This window comes from Schistocerca serialis, chromosome 6 (genome assembly GCF_023864345.2).
Source record: "Schistocerca serialis cubense isolate TAMUIC-IGC-003099 chromosome 6, iqSchSeri2.2, whole genome shotgun sequence".
Taxonomy (NCBI): domain Eukaryota; kingdom Metazoa; phylum Arthropoda; class Insecta; order Orthoptera; family Acrididae; genus Schistocerca; species Schistocerca serialis.
In genome coordinates this window covers 387,916,466-387,932,349 of record NC_064643.1, presented here as the reverse complement: position 1 = coordinate 387,932,349, position 15,884 = coordinate 387,916,466, and the positions used below count along the sequence as shown (strand labels likewise).

The 15,884-nt window shown below is 38.8% G+C and overlaps 1 protein-coding gene across 5 annotated transcripts in view; it reads right to left on the bottom strand.

The window, feature by feature from the left end:
- The window catches only part of LOC126483834 (E3 SUMO-protein ligase PIAS3), a 277,101-nt gene that overhangs the window by 93,144 nt on the left and 168,073 nt on the right, over positions 1 to 15,884 (bottom strand). For all 5 annotated transcript variants that reach the window (XM_050107036.1, XM_050107041.1, XM_050107039.1 and 2 more), the window contains 2 exons: positions 12,690 to 12,924; positions 482 to 608 (listed from right to left, as the gene is read on the bottom strand). In XM_050107036.1, the coding sequence (XP_049962993.1) occupies positions 482 to 608; positions 12,690 to 12,924 (362 nt within the window). The remainder of the gene's footprint in view (positions 1 to 481; positions 609 to 12,689; positions 12,925 to 15,884) is intronic.

Sequence of the window (15,884 nt, the reverse complement as noted above, 5' to 3'; positions counted from 1 at the left end):
GGCAACCTGGGAATTAAACAAATATTAATTTTGTTTTGTTCTTAATTTGGAGCAATTATTGATTTAAAACTAGCCTATACAGACAATGAATGTTTTCCTTGCTAAGTGAATAGCATTTCCCTCTGCTTACTCGAATGCAATAATATAAAACAATAGACTATTTTGGACAATCACTGCACAAAAGCAGCCACTGTGTCACTTCATTGTTTGTAAATAAAGGCTGGCAAACTTGCAACACTTACACACTTAACCCAACATACCCATTCTGACCTAAAAACCCCAGAGCTAAACAAAATGGGGACGAATTAGAATCCTACCTTATGCATCTCTCTTTGCCTGGAAGCAAGGTGAGATAAGGAAAACAACCTATCACACCAAAACCCAACACTGCTAAAATCCACATAACAAATATGTTACGTATCTACAAAAATAAAAACTACATTGTTCAGAAGCTTACTAAAATATATATATATAAACTTACAATAGGAGAAAGCACCCTGGTCTGTTCATTTTTAACAATTAGTGAAGACCAAGAACCATCCTGATGTAGCTGAATCTCATTGCTGTCAATAGGCAATTTTGGAGAAGCCAGAACTTGCTGGAAGTACCTTTAAGAGAAAGAAGTTAATTATATCAAAGCCATATATAATGGAAACAAAAGCAAAATGAGGGCCACAGTTCCCTCTAACTTCAATGTTTTATGAAATACACAAATTATTTTATAAAATTGGGTGTTTCAGTGTTACCTTACACTAACCCCTACACATAGAGAAATAATTTCTCCACTGATCACTGGTATCTACATTTGATTAAAGAGTGTTTATATTATCACATGTGTAAGTACACACAATAGATACCTATTCCGCTTGGATAGGTAATTACATAATCACACATTTAAGAGAGAAAAAGCATCTCTAAAGGTTTCATTTGATTTATTTATGTATTGATCCCAGCATCCCAAGTGTTGTAAACTACAGAACACTTGGATATTAAGAAGTATATATGAAACTTGCTGGCAGATTAAAACTGTTTGCTGCACTGAGACTCGAACTTGGGACCTTTGCCTTTTGCGGGCAAGTGCTCTACCAATTGAGCTACCCAAGCGTGACTCCCGACCCATCCTCACAGTTCCAATTCTACCAGTACCTCGTCTCCTACCTTCCAAACTTCACAGAAGCTCTTCTGGGAACCTTGGAGAACTAGCACTCCTGGAGGAAACCTGGCGGAATTAAAGCTGTGAGGACGGGTTATGAGTTGTGCTTGGGTAGCTCAGTTGGTAGAGCACTTCCCCACAGAAGGCAAAGGTCCTGAGTTCGAGTCTCAGACTGGCACACAGTTTTAATCTGCCAGGGAGTTTCATATCAGCACACACTCCACTGCAGAGAGAAAACCTCATTCTGGAAACATTCCCCAGGCCATATCTCCACAGTATCCTTTCTTCCAGGAGTGCTAGTTCCGCAAGATTCGCAGAAGAGCTTCTGTGAAGTTTGGAAGGTAAGAGACGAGGTACTGGCAGAATTAAAGCTGTGAGGACGGGTCGTGAGTCGTGCTTGGGTAGCGCAGTTGGTAGAGCACTTGCCTGCGAAAGGCAAAGGTCCCGAGTTCGAGTCTCGGCCCGGCACACAGTTTTAATCTCTCAGGAAGTTTCATATCAGCACACACTCTGCTGCAGAGTGCAAATCTCATTAAGATGATTCTGGCCATTCACGCTTCCAGAATTTATGACGACATGACAGAAAAGTTGTGAAAGGCTCTAAGCAAACATTACAATCAAGCCCAAACAGACAGTGTGTGTGTGTGTGTGTGTGTGTGTGTGTGTGTGTGTGAGAGAGAGAGAGAGAGAGAGAGAGAGAGAGAGAGAGAGAGAAATCTTATGGGATTAACTGCTAAGGTCATCTATCCCTAAGCTTACACACTACTTAACCTAAATTATCCTAAAGACAAACACACACACCCATGCCCGAGGGAGGACTCGAACCTCCGCCGTGACCAGCCGCGCAGTCCATGACTGCAGCACCTTAGCCCGCTCGGCTAATCCCGCGCGGCAAAGAGACAGTGGTAAGCAGCAATATAATACTAGCTAGCATGTAAATTTAAAACAGCAACAGCTTATTAACATCTGAGTAACTTCTGTCTCACATCGTCTCAAGAGTTCAAAACACTAAATACTATGAGAGAATGTAATGCCAGTGTTTGAAAACACTTAATTATCTTACTCTTTGAGGTGCATATGCTTTATTGATTGCCCATGAGGCATGCACAGCTATTCTCCAGAAATTCCCACGTTGCTTAGGAGAGGGGGAATCACACACACAAATAAAGTCTAGTCTAAATAATCACCCAAAAATGACTACTGTCCAATGATATTTGACCATCTGAGATTGGTACTGATGCATTGCACAAAATACTGAAGAGGTCTGCAGAGCTTTAAAAACCGGAGAGTTGTTTGATATACTGTACTGTCTAATGGCGGTATTGTGCAATTAATGTCAGTTCCTGCCATGACTGAAAGAGTTTCTCAAACAACCGAAAAAAGGTAAATAACAAAATATCAAGAAAGAGGCTGGAAGATGTAAGTGAAAGTGCTATCTATGACATTGAAGAAATGATGTTCAGATGATCAGAAAATGCCATATACCTTGCTGTCCAGAATAGCAGAGGAAACTGAAGATCATGGTATCATGACAGTAAGTACACAAGTTTGACTTGATTTACTGGCAGCAGTTCTCAGAATGGACAAATAAGATTCACCCTGTTCCTTCCCCTCCAGCTCTTCTGCCAGAAGGAGCCACTGGTTCTCAAAGCTTGTAAAAGCTAAATCCTTTCGTCTGTGTGTTCACATGCCACCACTTGGTGAGTAGATTTTTTATCTATCCGTTTATATTATATTATAAAAAATTCATTATTTTCATTGTTATAAATAATTGTTGTGGTTTTCAAATCTACACTGCCATGAAAGAGCTCCTGGATCACTGAAATATTATCAAAAATATTCTTGGGCTTGTTCCTCCTTTCCACATAATTTCTGCCTACATGTTGCACGACAACCAACTCTACCGCAATACAGTCAGTTCTTCATTAGCGAGTGCTGACATGTTCACTACGAATGCAGTGTTCTAAGTGACACATCCTGGGCATAAATAATGCACAATAATACTGTGCTTGCCTTGCAATTTGGCTGAATATATTGACACAGCACTATTGTGTCAATGATACTGAGTGTGTGAGGGCCAATTCAGAATGTCTCTAGATTAATTTAATGTGATCTCATTGGAAGCATTGCTGCTCTGATGAATCTATGCCAGTGGTCTGCTCTCCTACTTCCTGGACACCAACCACTTTTTCAGTGCTTCTCTTCATCCCTGCTCACTTGTGCCTGACCCAATCCATTGCTGTAATCTACCATTACATTGATGGGACAGTCATCTTTGGCTGCAGGGTTATCCTACAACACGAGGGGCTGGACCACCTGCGAAAGCAGCCATACATCATAGTCCACCACGATAAATGGCCACCATTAATCTGTGGCCAACAACAAAGTGAGCTATACTGTGGCAAAACATGCAGCTCAACAAAGCATGCTTGATTTCACTGGCTGCTTCACAACACTGGCCATACCGATCCTCCTCTCCACCATCTGATATTCTGAACTGCGCAGATAGGAGTTAACCTTACAACACATTCTCTGCTCCTGAAACCAAGCTGTCTTCAACCCCTCGATCCAACAGTTTCTGCCACCTCTACCTTGTCACATTCTCACAATTCGCCTCCCCTCACCCTCCATGTGCACTGCTCTCTGTCTGCACACCCTCTGGTCCATTCCCCTTCTCTGCTTCTCCCCTTTCAGCTCACCACTCTGCTCCCCCCCCCCCCCTCCCCCAACCTCCAGCACAGCCTACTGATGCTGCACCAAGCAGCCCTGTCCCGCTGCCTCTAGTCCCTGCATGCTCCAACAAGCAATTCTGATTCTCCTTTCCCCATCCTTACCCTGCTATCCTTCCCCCTTCCCTGCTCCATTCCTGGTTGTTGCTCCTGTTTGACACTTCTCTGTGTTGCATTCTGGCCTAAGCAGCTGCAGATAGATGGCAGCTGTGCGTGTGAGGTGTGCTTGCTGGTGCGAATGTGTGTGTTTCTCTTTTCTGAAGAATGCTTTGGCCTAAAGCTGACACGTAATGTCTTTAGTTATATAAAGAAACAGTCTCAGTTTTAAAGTTATTTTTACTACAAATAACAAGTTTTGCCTGGTTAAGGCTTCCCCAGATCTTTATAAAAGAAAAGGAAAAGCAAGGACATAATTATATAAAGTTACAAACTAAAGGGCATTGTTCTTAGCTGCACAAAATTTTAAAAAAGGATTAATTTTTTAAAAAATAAATTAACATTAGCAAAGCATTGTGTATCACTGGCTGGTAGGGCAATTAGTCAGAATGATGGTAACAAATCATCTACAGGAGGAACAATCCATCAAAATACATGGGGGAAAAAATCAAATGTGTAAACTTGGAAGGATAAAAACTGTGGTAAAATTTATGAAAGCAAAACTAAAGGAGAAAAGGGGGGGGGGGGGGCTGGGTGCATAGGCCAATAAAGTAATGGAAATTACTTTGAAATAGTCACAGCCACCAGGTGAAGTGCAGTGTAGAGCGACACACACAGCGAATCAATGTGGAGAGCAGGTGAGTAAACGGTCTAAGTGATGGCCACATTGCCACTAGAGTGCAGAGGAGAACCACGTTTCCCGCACTAGTAGGGGAGGACATCAACAGAAGATGCTAGTGTTGGTAAAACTTAACAAATTTAGGCATAAGGCCATAAAAAATAGCTACAGACAATAAGTAAAAGTGATTAGGTAGCATCTAACTGACAGTGTACGATGGGGCACAAGACAAAAATTCAAAATGCTTGGAAATTAGAACACACACAATAGGAATACTGTATAATCAAATGTTGCCATAAAAACAAAGGCCCCTAAAAGTTTACAAATGGGTGTAAATAAAAAATAAACAAAATAACTATATGTATAAAAGTAATAAGAGTATTAAAATCATAACAAAACAGTGTGCAAAAGAAGGGAAAAAAATGTGAGCAAATTAAGTAGACAGATTTTGTTTTTTATCAAGACATTGTAAGAAGTCTGATTTTTACTGACCAACTGATCATGCAGAAGCCCAACATTATTACCTGTTAAATGTAATTTTTTAAAAATCTTTTAGAGTAAGTTAAATCTTGTCAACTACCACTGTGTTATAGGCATTATGAATGGCAATGTACCTCAAATTAGACATCTATTTCCCTATGGAAGCTGGAGATAATGACAGTTCACAAATATGGTGAACATAGACTTACAGAAAGCAAGTTTATAATGGAATGGGTGAGAAGAGGAAGAACATATCACCACGCCACTCCCAGTTGACCGTATTGTCAGTGTGTAAAATTTTTAATGTTTTGGCCACTCTGATTGGCTATTGATAATGAGGAGGGGGGATGTTAGATGTCCTGTATTGGTGTTTGCTTTATTGCTTGCCACTAGTGGAAAGATATGAATGGGGGATGGTTGGTAGTTATGATGGAGTGCTTTTTACTGTGTATATTATGTATTGAACTGGGGACCTAGAAACGGCGGAGAGGCTTAGTCCCCGCCATAGCCCTCTGTAGTTCACAACCCCACAATAGGCCACAGCAGTCCACTCACCACACTGCCGCCCCACACCGAACCCAGGGTTATTGTGCAGTTTGGCCCCCAGCGGACCTACCCGGAAATGTCTCATACCAGAGAGTGTAACCCCAAATGTTTTCATGGTAGAGTAATTATTGTGTACGCGTACGTAGAGAGAGTGTTTGCGCAGCAATCAGCGACATAATGTAACTGAGGCAGATGAAAAACTGCCTTAAAAATCATCCACAGGTATCATGTAGTTGGAGTCAGGGATAGTACATTGGTAAACACAGTGCCAACTTCAGCCCAGAGGTGATAGGGCAGAGATAAAAGTAAAGATAAAAAAATATATATAATAATGGTGACAACAAAGAGGAGGGATCATATACTAACAGAGGTTACATCAGAGAGGGTGTTTGGGATGTGAGAATATGTTTGCAGACAACTTCACGTAAATGGAGTTCTGGGAAATAATGCTGGAGGGGAGGATCCAAATATAGTGCCCCTTTTGGTGAGATGGCTAATTAGGTCCCTTGGGTCATGCTGTAGAATGGGTTCAGTAATTTGGTTCAGAGTGTCTCCCAGACAGTTAGGCCACCAGCTTCCCCTGTCAGAGGTTCGAGTCCTACCTTGAGCATGTGTGTGTGTTGTTCCTAGTGTAAGTTAGATTAAGTAGTGTGTAAACCTAGGGACCAATGACCTCAGCAGTTTGGTTCCATAGAAACATACCACAAATTTCCAAAATTTCCACACAGTTCGGTGTCGATTTATGTCAGGTAATTAATTTCATATTACATGCATCATTTGCTCGATAAATTGAAATCATGTGGAAGAAGTCATTTTACATACACGTCACAACTTAATTTTTAAATATGGCTACATGTTGAACATTGATAAAGGTCTTATTTTTTCTTTTCTTTCTTTTAAATATCTGCAGATGTGAGTTAGTAATTGCTACCCATCGCCTTTCACACATTACAGAAATATAAATCCTTCTCCAGAACAGGAGGAGTTGTGGAAGGAGAAACTAAAAAATTTATCAAAAATTTTTGTTGTAACATCCTGCACCTTTTTGTCCTAAAGAAATCTTAATGTGGAGTAATGAACCTAATTTTTCCTTCTAGTATTACAGTTACATACATCACTGTTTCTTTTAAACTGCAGTGGATTATTTACAACAAACTTCATGATGGAATAAATATGCTGTGACACAGTTGTCAGAACACCCAAAAATTTAAACAAATGTCTACAATTTTTATGAAATAATATATATTGCAAGAGTCATTTGTTACTACAATTCCATTAGCACGTCATGTTGCTGCCAACATCGGGTGCATTTGCAGTTACTTTTACATTGTAATTAAAATGAAGAGAGGTTAGTTTCATTTGCTGTGAGTGCCAGCGAGATTGTGTGTCGAAAAATATGTCTATTCAAAAAAATAAATATGTTATTGTGTGCATTAAGTGATAGGCATGATAGTTCATTTTGCTAGTGCATTTACTTACATTTCTTTCAGTAGGTAATTTCACTGCCTGGCACAAAGAGCACAAGTACTTCACAATTTAACACTTTCAGAATCATATGTTTACAGTCACTCCAACGAGCCTTGAAAGCTAAGATAAACTCATTTTACTGTTAAAACAGTATTATGCAGTGAAGATGAAAATATTTCTATCCAGATCACGTTTTTTATGTGGGTAGATATTGCAGATTATTATAGTTGTTTATGTGGTAGGCATTTATACGTTTTTTGTATCTATGTACGTCAAACTGGGTGACACATCCAAAAAAGATATAATGAACACATACATGCATGCCACACAAACAACTATAATAAATCAGCAACAGCTACCCACATTTAAAAAACCAAAACAAAATACATACATGTGTGCACCCAGGACGCCCATTGCACGATATCGGCCATGATCTTCATATTTTACGTAAAATGAACGAGGGACACCATATGGACTTATATGAAGAACTGTAAATATTCATTCTTTGCACAGTTTATGGAGACATGTTGGTAAATGATAAACTCGAACATAATAATACTAACTTCTTTGAAAAATTCTCCAATGTTGAATGACCATTTCATGGGGAAAAATTGCGTTTACCAATTACTCACCTAATATATGACGTAACAGAAATACATCTACATATAAATGTTTCATCTTCACTCCATAATACTGCTTTAACAGCAGAAACTAGTTTAGCTTAGCTTTAAAGATTTTTTGGATTGATGTAAACAAATGATTCTGAAAGTGTTAAGTTGTGATGTGTGTTAAGTTGTGATGTACTTGTGCTCTGTGTGTTAGACAATGAAATTACCAACAAAAATGTACATAAATTCACTAAAAAAATAAGCTAATCATGCCAGTCAATGTACACACTACAACACATTTATTTTCCAAAACAGACGTCTGTTTCGACAAGCAGCCTCACTGGCACACACAGCAAAAGAAAATAACTTCACCTTAATTACAATGTAAACAGAAATGTAAATGCACCTGATGATAGCACCATGTTGCTGAAACACGCCACACTAATAAAACATTAGTAACAGGTGACTGTTACAGTATATATCATTTCATAAAAATCTTACAATACGGTCACAGGCCTCAAATAACATTCATATAACATGGATAAATCCCTAACGTGCAATGTAGGGGATATAAAAATCTAAAATAATGCAGAAAAGTGGGTGACAGAAAAGTGGGCGTGGCACATAAACACATGTGGTAGGAAAATGCTCTTTAAATGCTCGAAAAATTTCAGCAAAACCATTTTCAGAGTACTTAAATAAAACCTTAATCTATTGAAATATGATGAAAACCGAAAATCGATTTTTTTTTTTTTTTTTTTACCTTAACCACTATGTGGTCCCCTTAAATAACATTGGGGACAGTTACAACCATGCCCACTTCCTGCCCAGCCACTGCTTCCCTTTCATGCCCCTCGACTCTTGTTAATTGCTGTCAGGTTTCAGCACAAGTTGTGAATAGTCTTTCGCTCTTTGTATTTTACCCATGCTACCATCAGAATTTCAAAAAGAGTATTCCAGTCAACATTGTCAAAAGCTTTCTCTAAGTCCACAGTGCTATAAATGTAGGTTGTCTTTCCTTAACCTACCTTCTAAGATAAGTCGTAGGACCAGCACTGTCTCACGTGTACCTACATTTCTCCGGAATCCAAACTAATCTTCCCCGAGGTTGGCTTATACAAGTTTTTCCATTCTTCTGTAGATAATTTGTGTTAATATTTTGAACCATGACTTACAACCGGATTGTTCGGTAATTTTCACACCAGTCAGCAACTGCTTTCTTTGGAATTGGAATTATAACATTCTTCCTGAAGTATTATACATCTTACAGACGAGATGGAAGAGAGTGTCATGACTGACTATCCCAAAGGTCTTTCAGTGCTCTGTCAAATTATTCTTGCACCACCGTATCTTCTATCTCATCTTCATTTACATCCTCTTGCATTTTTATAATATTGTCTTCATCTCCCTTGTACATACCCCTATATACTCTTTCAACTTTTCAGCTTTCCGTTCTTCGCTTAGGACCAGTTTTCTGTCGCAGCTCTTGATATTCATACAGCTGTTTATCTCTTCTCCAAAAGCCTCTTAATTTTCCTGCATGTGGTATCTTCCTGTCCCCCAGTGAAACAGCCTTCTAAATCCTTAAATCTGTCCTCTAGCCATTTATCCTTAGCCATTTTGCATTTCCTGTCAATCTCATTTTTGAGACTTTGCATTCCCTTCTGCCTGCTTCATTTTTGTATTTTCTCCTTTCATCGATAAAATTCAATATCTCCAGCATTATCAAAGGATTTCTAATAGGCCTTGTCTTTTAGCTATTTGATCCTCTGCTGGCTTCACTATTTCATCTCTCAAAGCTACCCATTCATCTTCTACTGTATTTCTTTTCCCTGTTCTAGTCAACCATTGCCTAATGTTCCCTCTGAAGTCCTCAACAACCACTGACTCTTTCAACTTATCTAGGTCTCATCTCTTTTTACTGCTGTGGTAGGCATGGGCTTTGTGTCTATCTTGGCTATGATAATGCATTGAGGATGGTGTTTGTAGTATCTTATCCGTATTCCTATTTTCTTATTCATTATTAAACCTACTCCTGCATTACCCCTACTCGATTTTGTATTTATAACCCTGTATTCACCTGACCAGAAGTCCTGTTCCTGCTAACTTCTACTACATCCAACTTCAACCTATCCATTTCCCTTTTTAAATTATCTGTCCTACCTGCCCAATGAAGAGAGCTAACATTTCATGCTTCGATCCATAGAACGTCAGTCTTGTTTCTCCTGATGACAACTTCCTCCTGAGTAGTCCCCACCCGGAGACCTGAATAGGGGACTATTTTACTTCCAGAATATTTTACCCGAGAGGAGGTCATCATCAATTAACCATAGAGGAGAGCTGCATGCCCTTGGGAAAAATTATAGGTGTAATTTGCCCTTGCTTTCGGCTGGTCACAGTACCAGCACAACAAGGCAGTTGGGGTGGATGTGACAAGGCTAGACCAGTCAATCATCTAGACTGTTGCTCCTACAACTACAGAAAAGGCTACTGCCCCTATTCAGTTTATCTGGGAGAATATTGTGATTCGCACAGTCAAATGCATTAGTTAGGTTGCAGAAAATACCAAATGACATTGTTTTATTATTTAAACCTTGTTCTGTACGTGCATCACAGTTTAAGTACTTAAATAATAGGTCTATAAGAAATGGAGATTAAATTGTTATTTGCCTTGATAGATGTGAAATTTCACAGAATCTGCGAAAGAGTGACTATTTCTCCAAAATGAATCCAAAGTGGATAACATCTCATATCAGCAACGCTAAGGACTGACCAAGGCTATGCTAACAGGATATAAAAATCACTCATTTTAACACAATATGCAAACATCAATCACAAATTCTATAAAATATCTGCCCTGAGAGTTAATATAACTGCTTAACTGTAGCTAATAGCGCAAAAATATTATAACTGTTTGTCTTTGTGTTGTAAAAATTTCATAGTTACTACTGGGTGAAGCAAAGTGGTAATCTCACCAGGGTCACAGCACTATCGTGTTTACACTTGAGAAACAAGGAGGGGGAAGGACATGCTGAACACCTCCAGTATTCTTACAAGTTGGCTGGTATCACACGCCACCCGCCCATCACCACATTTACACTCTACACAATGTATGGAAGACTAAAAGCTCATTTCAAAATCCAAATGTGATGTTTGCTGTCACATTTACAGGTTAGGCATGTATATTTTGCTAACCTAATCAAATATAGGTTCCCAAGTATCAGTTGCCTAACAAGAATGGATTATGTAAATGTGCTTTTCTTTAGTCAACTCTGAAGTGAATTTTTTTTCTTCTTTAATAAAGAGAGGACATTGTTCAAGAAGGGATGTTTGAAAATTATATCCATGGGAGATTGTTTTATTATTACCACTGGATCACGCACATTATGGAAACTGGTTGTGAAACGATTACTGGCTCATAATTATTGTGATGAGAAACATTTTGGACACTTAAAGGCTGGAATTATACCAAATGGGTAAAGAAATTGTGAGTAATTAACAGAAAGAATCTGTATGACATTCTGGTGGTTGGAAATTTTTACTTCTACATTTTTATCAAGATGACTTTTTTTCTCCCTCCCCCGCCCCCCCCCCCCCCCCCCAATTACTTGCACTTATTTTATTTCTGACCCTTTGCTGCAATATTCTAATCACTGAGTCAACTCTTATTTGCCCCCCCCCCCCCCCCATTATACCATCTTTCAAAAAGTTGTTCCCCCACTGCCCCCTGTGAGCTACTGAATGATTTGTCACCAGCAAAAGATTGTGGACGAGTGTGTTTGCCATAAAGAGAAAATGGCTACAATAATTTACAAGTTAATCTGCTATGATGGATAATATTGTTACTACCAATTAATTTTGTTTTGTTAGTTTAGAAAATATTTCATTATTTGTATATCTAGTTTCATCTTGATAAAATATGATTCTCCTCAAATAAATAAAGAAAAGACTCAATGGTCCATTTCTGAATGGTAGTCTGATATTTTGCTTTTGAGTCGTATATGAGAAATGAACACTTAATGATTAATCCATGTCACTGCCTGCTTGCTCAACAAACGCTGACCGAGACTCTCATTCGACAATATTCCTCAGACACTGTCACATTTGTTTACAGTGTAACGTATATGACACCAAGTATTATGTAAGAAAATCGCTGTTTGCTTTGATTCTGATGCTTCTATCTTGTAAGCACATAATACATTTATTTTGGCACCTTTAGTTTTAAAAGCTAAATCCCATAGACAGAACAACTTCTCTGAGAGTTACTTTGCTAGACTTGAAGTTCAGTTCTATGCAACAAAAGCAGTCTAGTTTTCGCAAAGTTGGTATTTCTTCATATCATTCACAATAACGTAGAAATTGCTGCTGGATAATACATTTATCCATATTGTTACTGGAATACTTATTGTGAGCACCTTACTTCTCCTTCTTTTGTGGAGAAACTTTAACTCCAATCTGCTCTTGGTTTTGTGTTCCTCCTTCCGCAATTTGCGCACTGTCCTCCTGCTCAACTAACATTCTGACTGCCCGTTCTGTCACCATCTCTGCCAGATGTTAAATCCCTTCTCTTTTTCTCTGTCAACTTATTTAATCACAAGCCGTTGCATCACCCCACAAATACTTTTTCTGTGTTCGTCTTGTATGCCTGCACTGTGTCATTGCAACGAGCACTACTTTACTCAGGGTGTGACTGTAGCTTATAAGGGGCCAAGTTAGTTCCTGCTATTACTGCTTTACCAATTCATCTTGCTGGGTAATACAGATAAATAATTTACATCAACACACTCATAAAAATGTCAGATTTGATATAGTACAAAGAAATATACAGTGTTATCTTGATATCTTTCTTGAATATTGGTGTATAGTGGGCAATGTTCATAAAACAAACTGTTAAAATATATCTAAACTCTTTAGACACTTATTATACATACCCATCAATTACAAGTGTATCATAGAGAGCTGGTTTGTCACAAACTGGGCACATCCATGTAGGTTTTCTTTCATTCATCTGAAGATACAGAGAAGCATCAAAACATTGTAAGTGGAAACACGTTGATGCTCTACAAGGGGTCGTCATTCGCATTTTCCCCAATGGGCAAACTAAAGAAACTCTCAGTGATGTAGTTGCTATTTCACAATCTGCATCCTCACTCAGTTTTTCTTTAACTGAAATCAACCACAATAATTATACACATTAAAAACAAAATAAAGATTGTAGCACTTCCTACCAGTAAATTTACAAATGAAAACAGGGATAACTAATAATACAAGACATGGTAGAACAACTAATACCACTACTGTAAGGCACAAATAAAGATAATATAATACAAATCCTTACTGTGCAATGATGATCCTGAAAAGCACTACCACAATGTAAAATAGCCCAACTTAATTTTAATTGGTAAAGGAAGAGTATAAGCACACAATAGTGCACTGTGGCACACTTTTTTTCTGTAACCCAGGGATGGCCCCCCTTGATCTGATGGTCGGGGCCCCCTCTCACTGCTCTTTCTTGTAAATTGGCAAAAATTGAGCCAAATATCAATTGTGAAATCTGTGAATTATCATGTTTCAAATGAAACTGTGTCAATGTTTCTGTAAAAATATATTTTTGTAATTATATTTGTTCAGGATGTGTATGTGGACAAAGAAAACAATCCTGGATTTTCCAGTTAAAAATACACTTTTTATCAGTTGAAAATACACTACCAACCTTAGTGGAAGTACACATTTTCCATGTTAAGTGACCCTATATATTCCCTTGGAGCTCTAAGACCTATAAATCCCTTGAATGGTAAAGGTTTTATACACCGGCATAGAATTTACCAGCATTATTGTTGTTGTGGTCTTCGGTCCTGAGACTGGTTTGAAGCAGCTCTCCATGCTACTCTATCCTGTGCAAGCTTCTTCATCTCCCAGTACCTACTGCAACCTACATCCTTCTGAATCTGCTTAGTGTATTCATCTCTTGGTCTCCCTCTACAATTTTTACCCTCCACGCTGCCCTCCAATGCTAAATTTGTGATCCCTTGATGCCTCAGAACATGACCTACCAATCGATCCCTTCTTCTAGTCAAGTTGTGCCACAAACTTCTCTTCTCCCCAATCCTATTCAATACCTCCTCATTAGTTACGTGATCTACCCATCTAATCTTCAGCATTCTTCTGTAGCACCACATTTCAAAAGCTTCTATTCTCTTCTTGTCCAAACTGGTTATCGTCCATGTTTCACTTCCATACATGGCTACACTCCATACAAATACTTTCAGAAACGACTTCCTGACACTTAAATCTATACTCGATGTTAACAAATTTCTCTTCTTCAGAAACGATTTCCTTGCCATTGCCAGTCTACATTTTATATCCTCTCTACTTCGACCATCATCAGTTATTTTACTCCCTAAATAGCAAAACTCCTTTACTACTTTAAGTGTCTCATTTCCTAATCTAATCCCCTCAGCATCACCCGATTTAATTTGACTACATTCGATTATCCTCGTTTTGCTTTTGTTGATGTTCATCTTATATCCTCCTTTCAAGATACTGTCCATTCCGTTCAACTGCTCTTCCAAGTCCTTTGCTGTCTCTGACAGAATTACAATGTCATCGGCGAACCTCAAAGTTTTTATTTCTTCTCCATGGATTTTAATACCTACTCCGAATTTTTCTTTTGTTTCCTTTACTGCTTGCTCAATATACGGATTGAATAACATCGGGGAGAGGCTACAACCCTGTCTCACTCCTTTCCCAACCACTGCTTCCCTTTCATGCCCCTCAACTCTTATAACTGCCATCTGGTTTCTGTATAAATTGTAAATAGCCTTTCGCTCCCTGTATTTTACCCCTGCCACCTTCAATATTTGAAAGAGAGTATTCCAGTTAACGTTGTCAAAAGCTTTCTCTAAGTATACAAATGCTAGAAACGTAGGTTTGCCTTTTCTTAATCTTTCTTCTAAGATAAGTCGTAAGGTTAGTATTGCCTCACGTGTTCCAGTGTTTCTACGGAATCCAAACTGATCTTCCCCGAGGTCCGCTTCTACCAGTTTTTCCATTCGTCTGTAAAGAATTCGCGTTAGTATTTTGCAGCTGTGACTTATTAAACTGATAGTTCGGTAATTTTCACATCTGTCAACACCTGCTTTCTTTGGGATTGGAATTATTATATTCTTCTTGAAGTCTGTGGGTATTTCGCCTGTCTCATACATCTTGCTCACCAGATGGTAGAGTTTTGTCATGACTGGCTCTCCCAAGGCCATCAGTAGTTCTAATGGAATGTTGTCTACTCCCGGGGCCTTGTTTCGACTCAGGTCTTTCAGTGTTCTGTCAAACTCTTCACGCAGTATCTTATCTCCCATTTCATCTTCATCTACATCCTCTTCCATTTCCATAATATTGTCCTCAAGAACATCGCCCTTGTATAAACCCTCTATATACTCCTTCCACCTTTCTGCCTTCCCTTCTTTGCTTAGAACTGGGTTGCCATCTGAGCTCTTGATATTCGTACAAGTGGTTCTCTTCTCTCCAAAGGTCTCTCTAATTTTCCTGTAGGCAGTATCTATCTTACCCCTAGTGAGACAAGCCTCTACATCCTTACATTTGTTCTCTAGCCATCCCTGCTTAGCCATTTTGCACTTCCTGTCGATCTCATTTTTGAGACGTTTGTATTCCTTTTTGCCTGCTTCATTTACTGCATTTTTATATTTTCTCCTTTCATCAATTAAATTCAATATTTCTTCTGTTACCCAAGGATTTCTATTAGCCCTCGTCTTTTTACCTACTTGATCCTCTGCTGCCTTCACTACTTCATCCCTCAGAGCTACCCATTCTTCTTCTACTGTATTTCTTTCCCCCATTCCTGTCAATTGTTCCCTTATGCTCTCCCTGAAACTCTGTACAACCTCTGGTTCTTTCAGTTTATCCAGGTCCCATCTCCTTAAATTCCCGTATTTTTGCAGTTTCTTCAGTTTCAATCTGCAGTTCATAACCAATAGATTGTGGTCAGAATCCACATCTGCCCCTGGAAATGTCTTACAATTTAAAACCTGGTTCCTAAATCTCTGTCTTACCATTATGTAATCTATCTGATACCTTTTAGTATCTCCAGGATTCTTCCATGTATACAACCT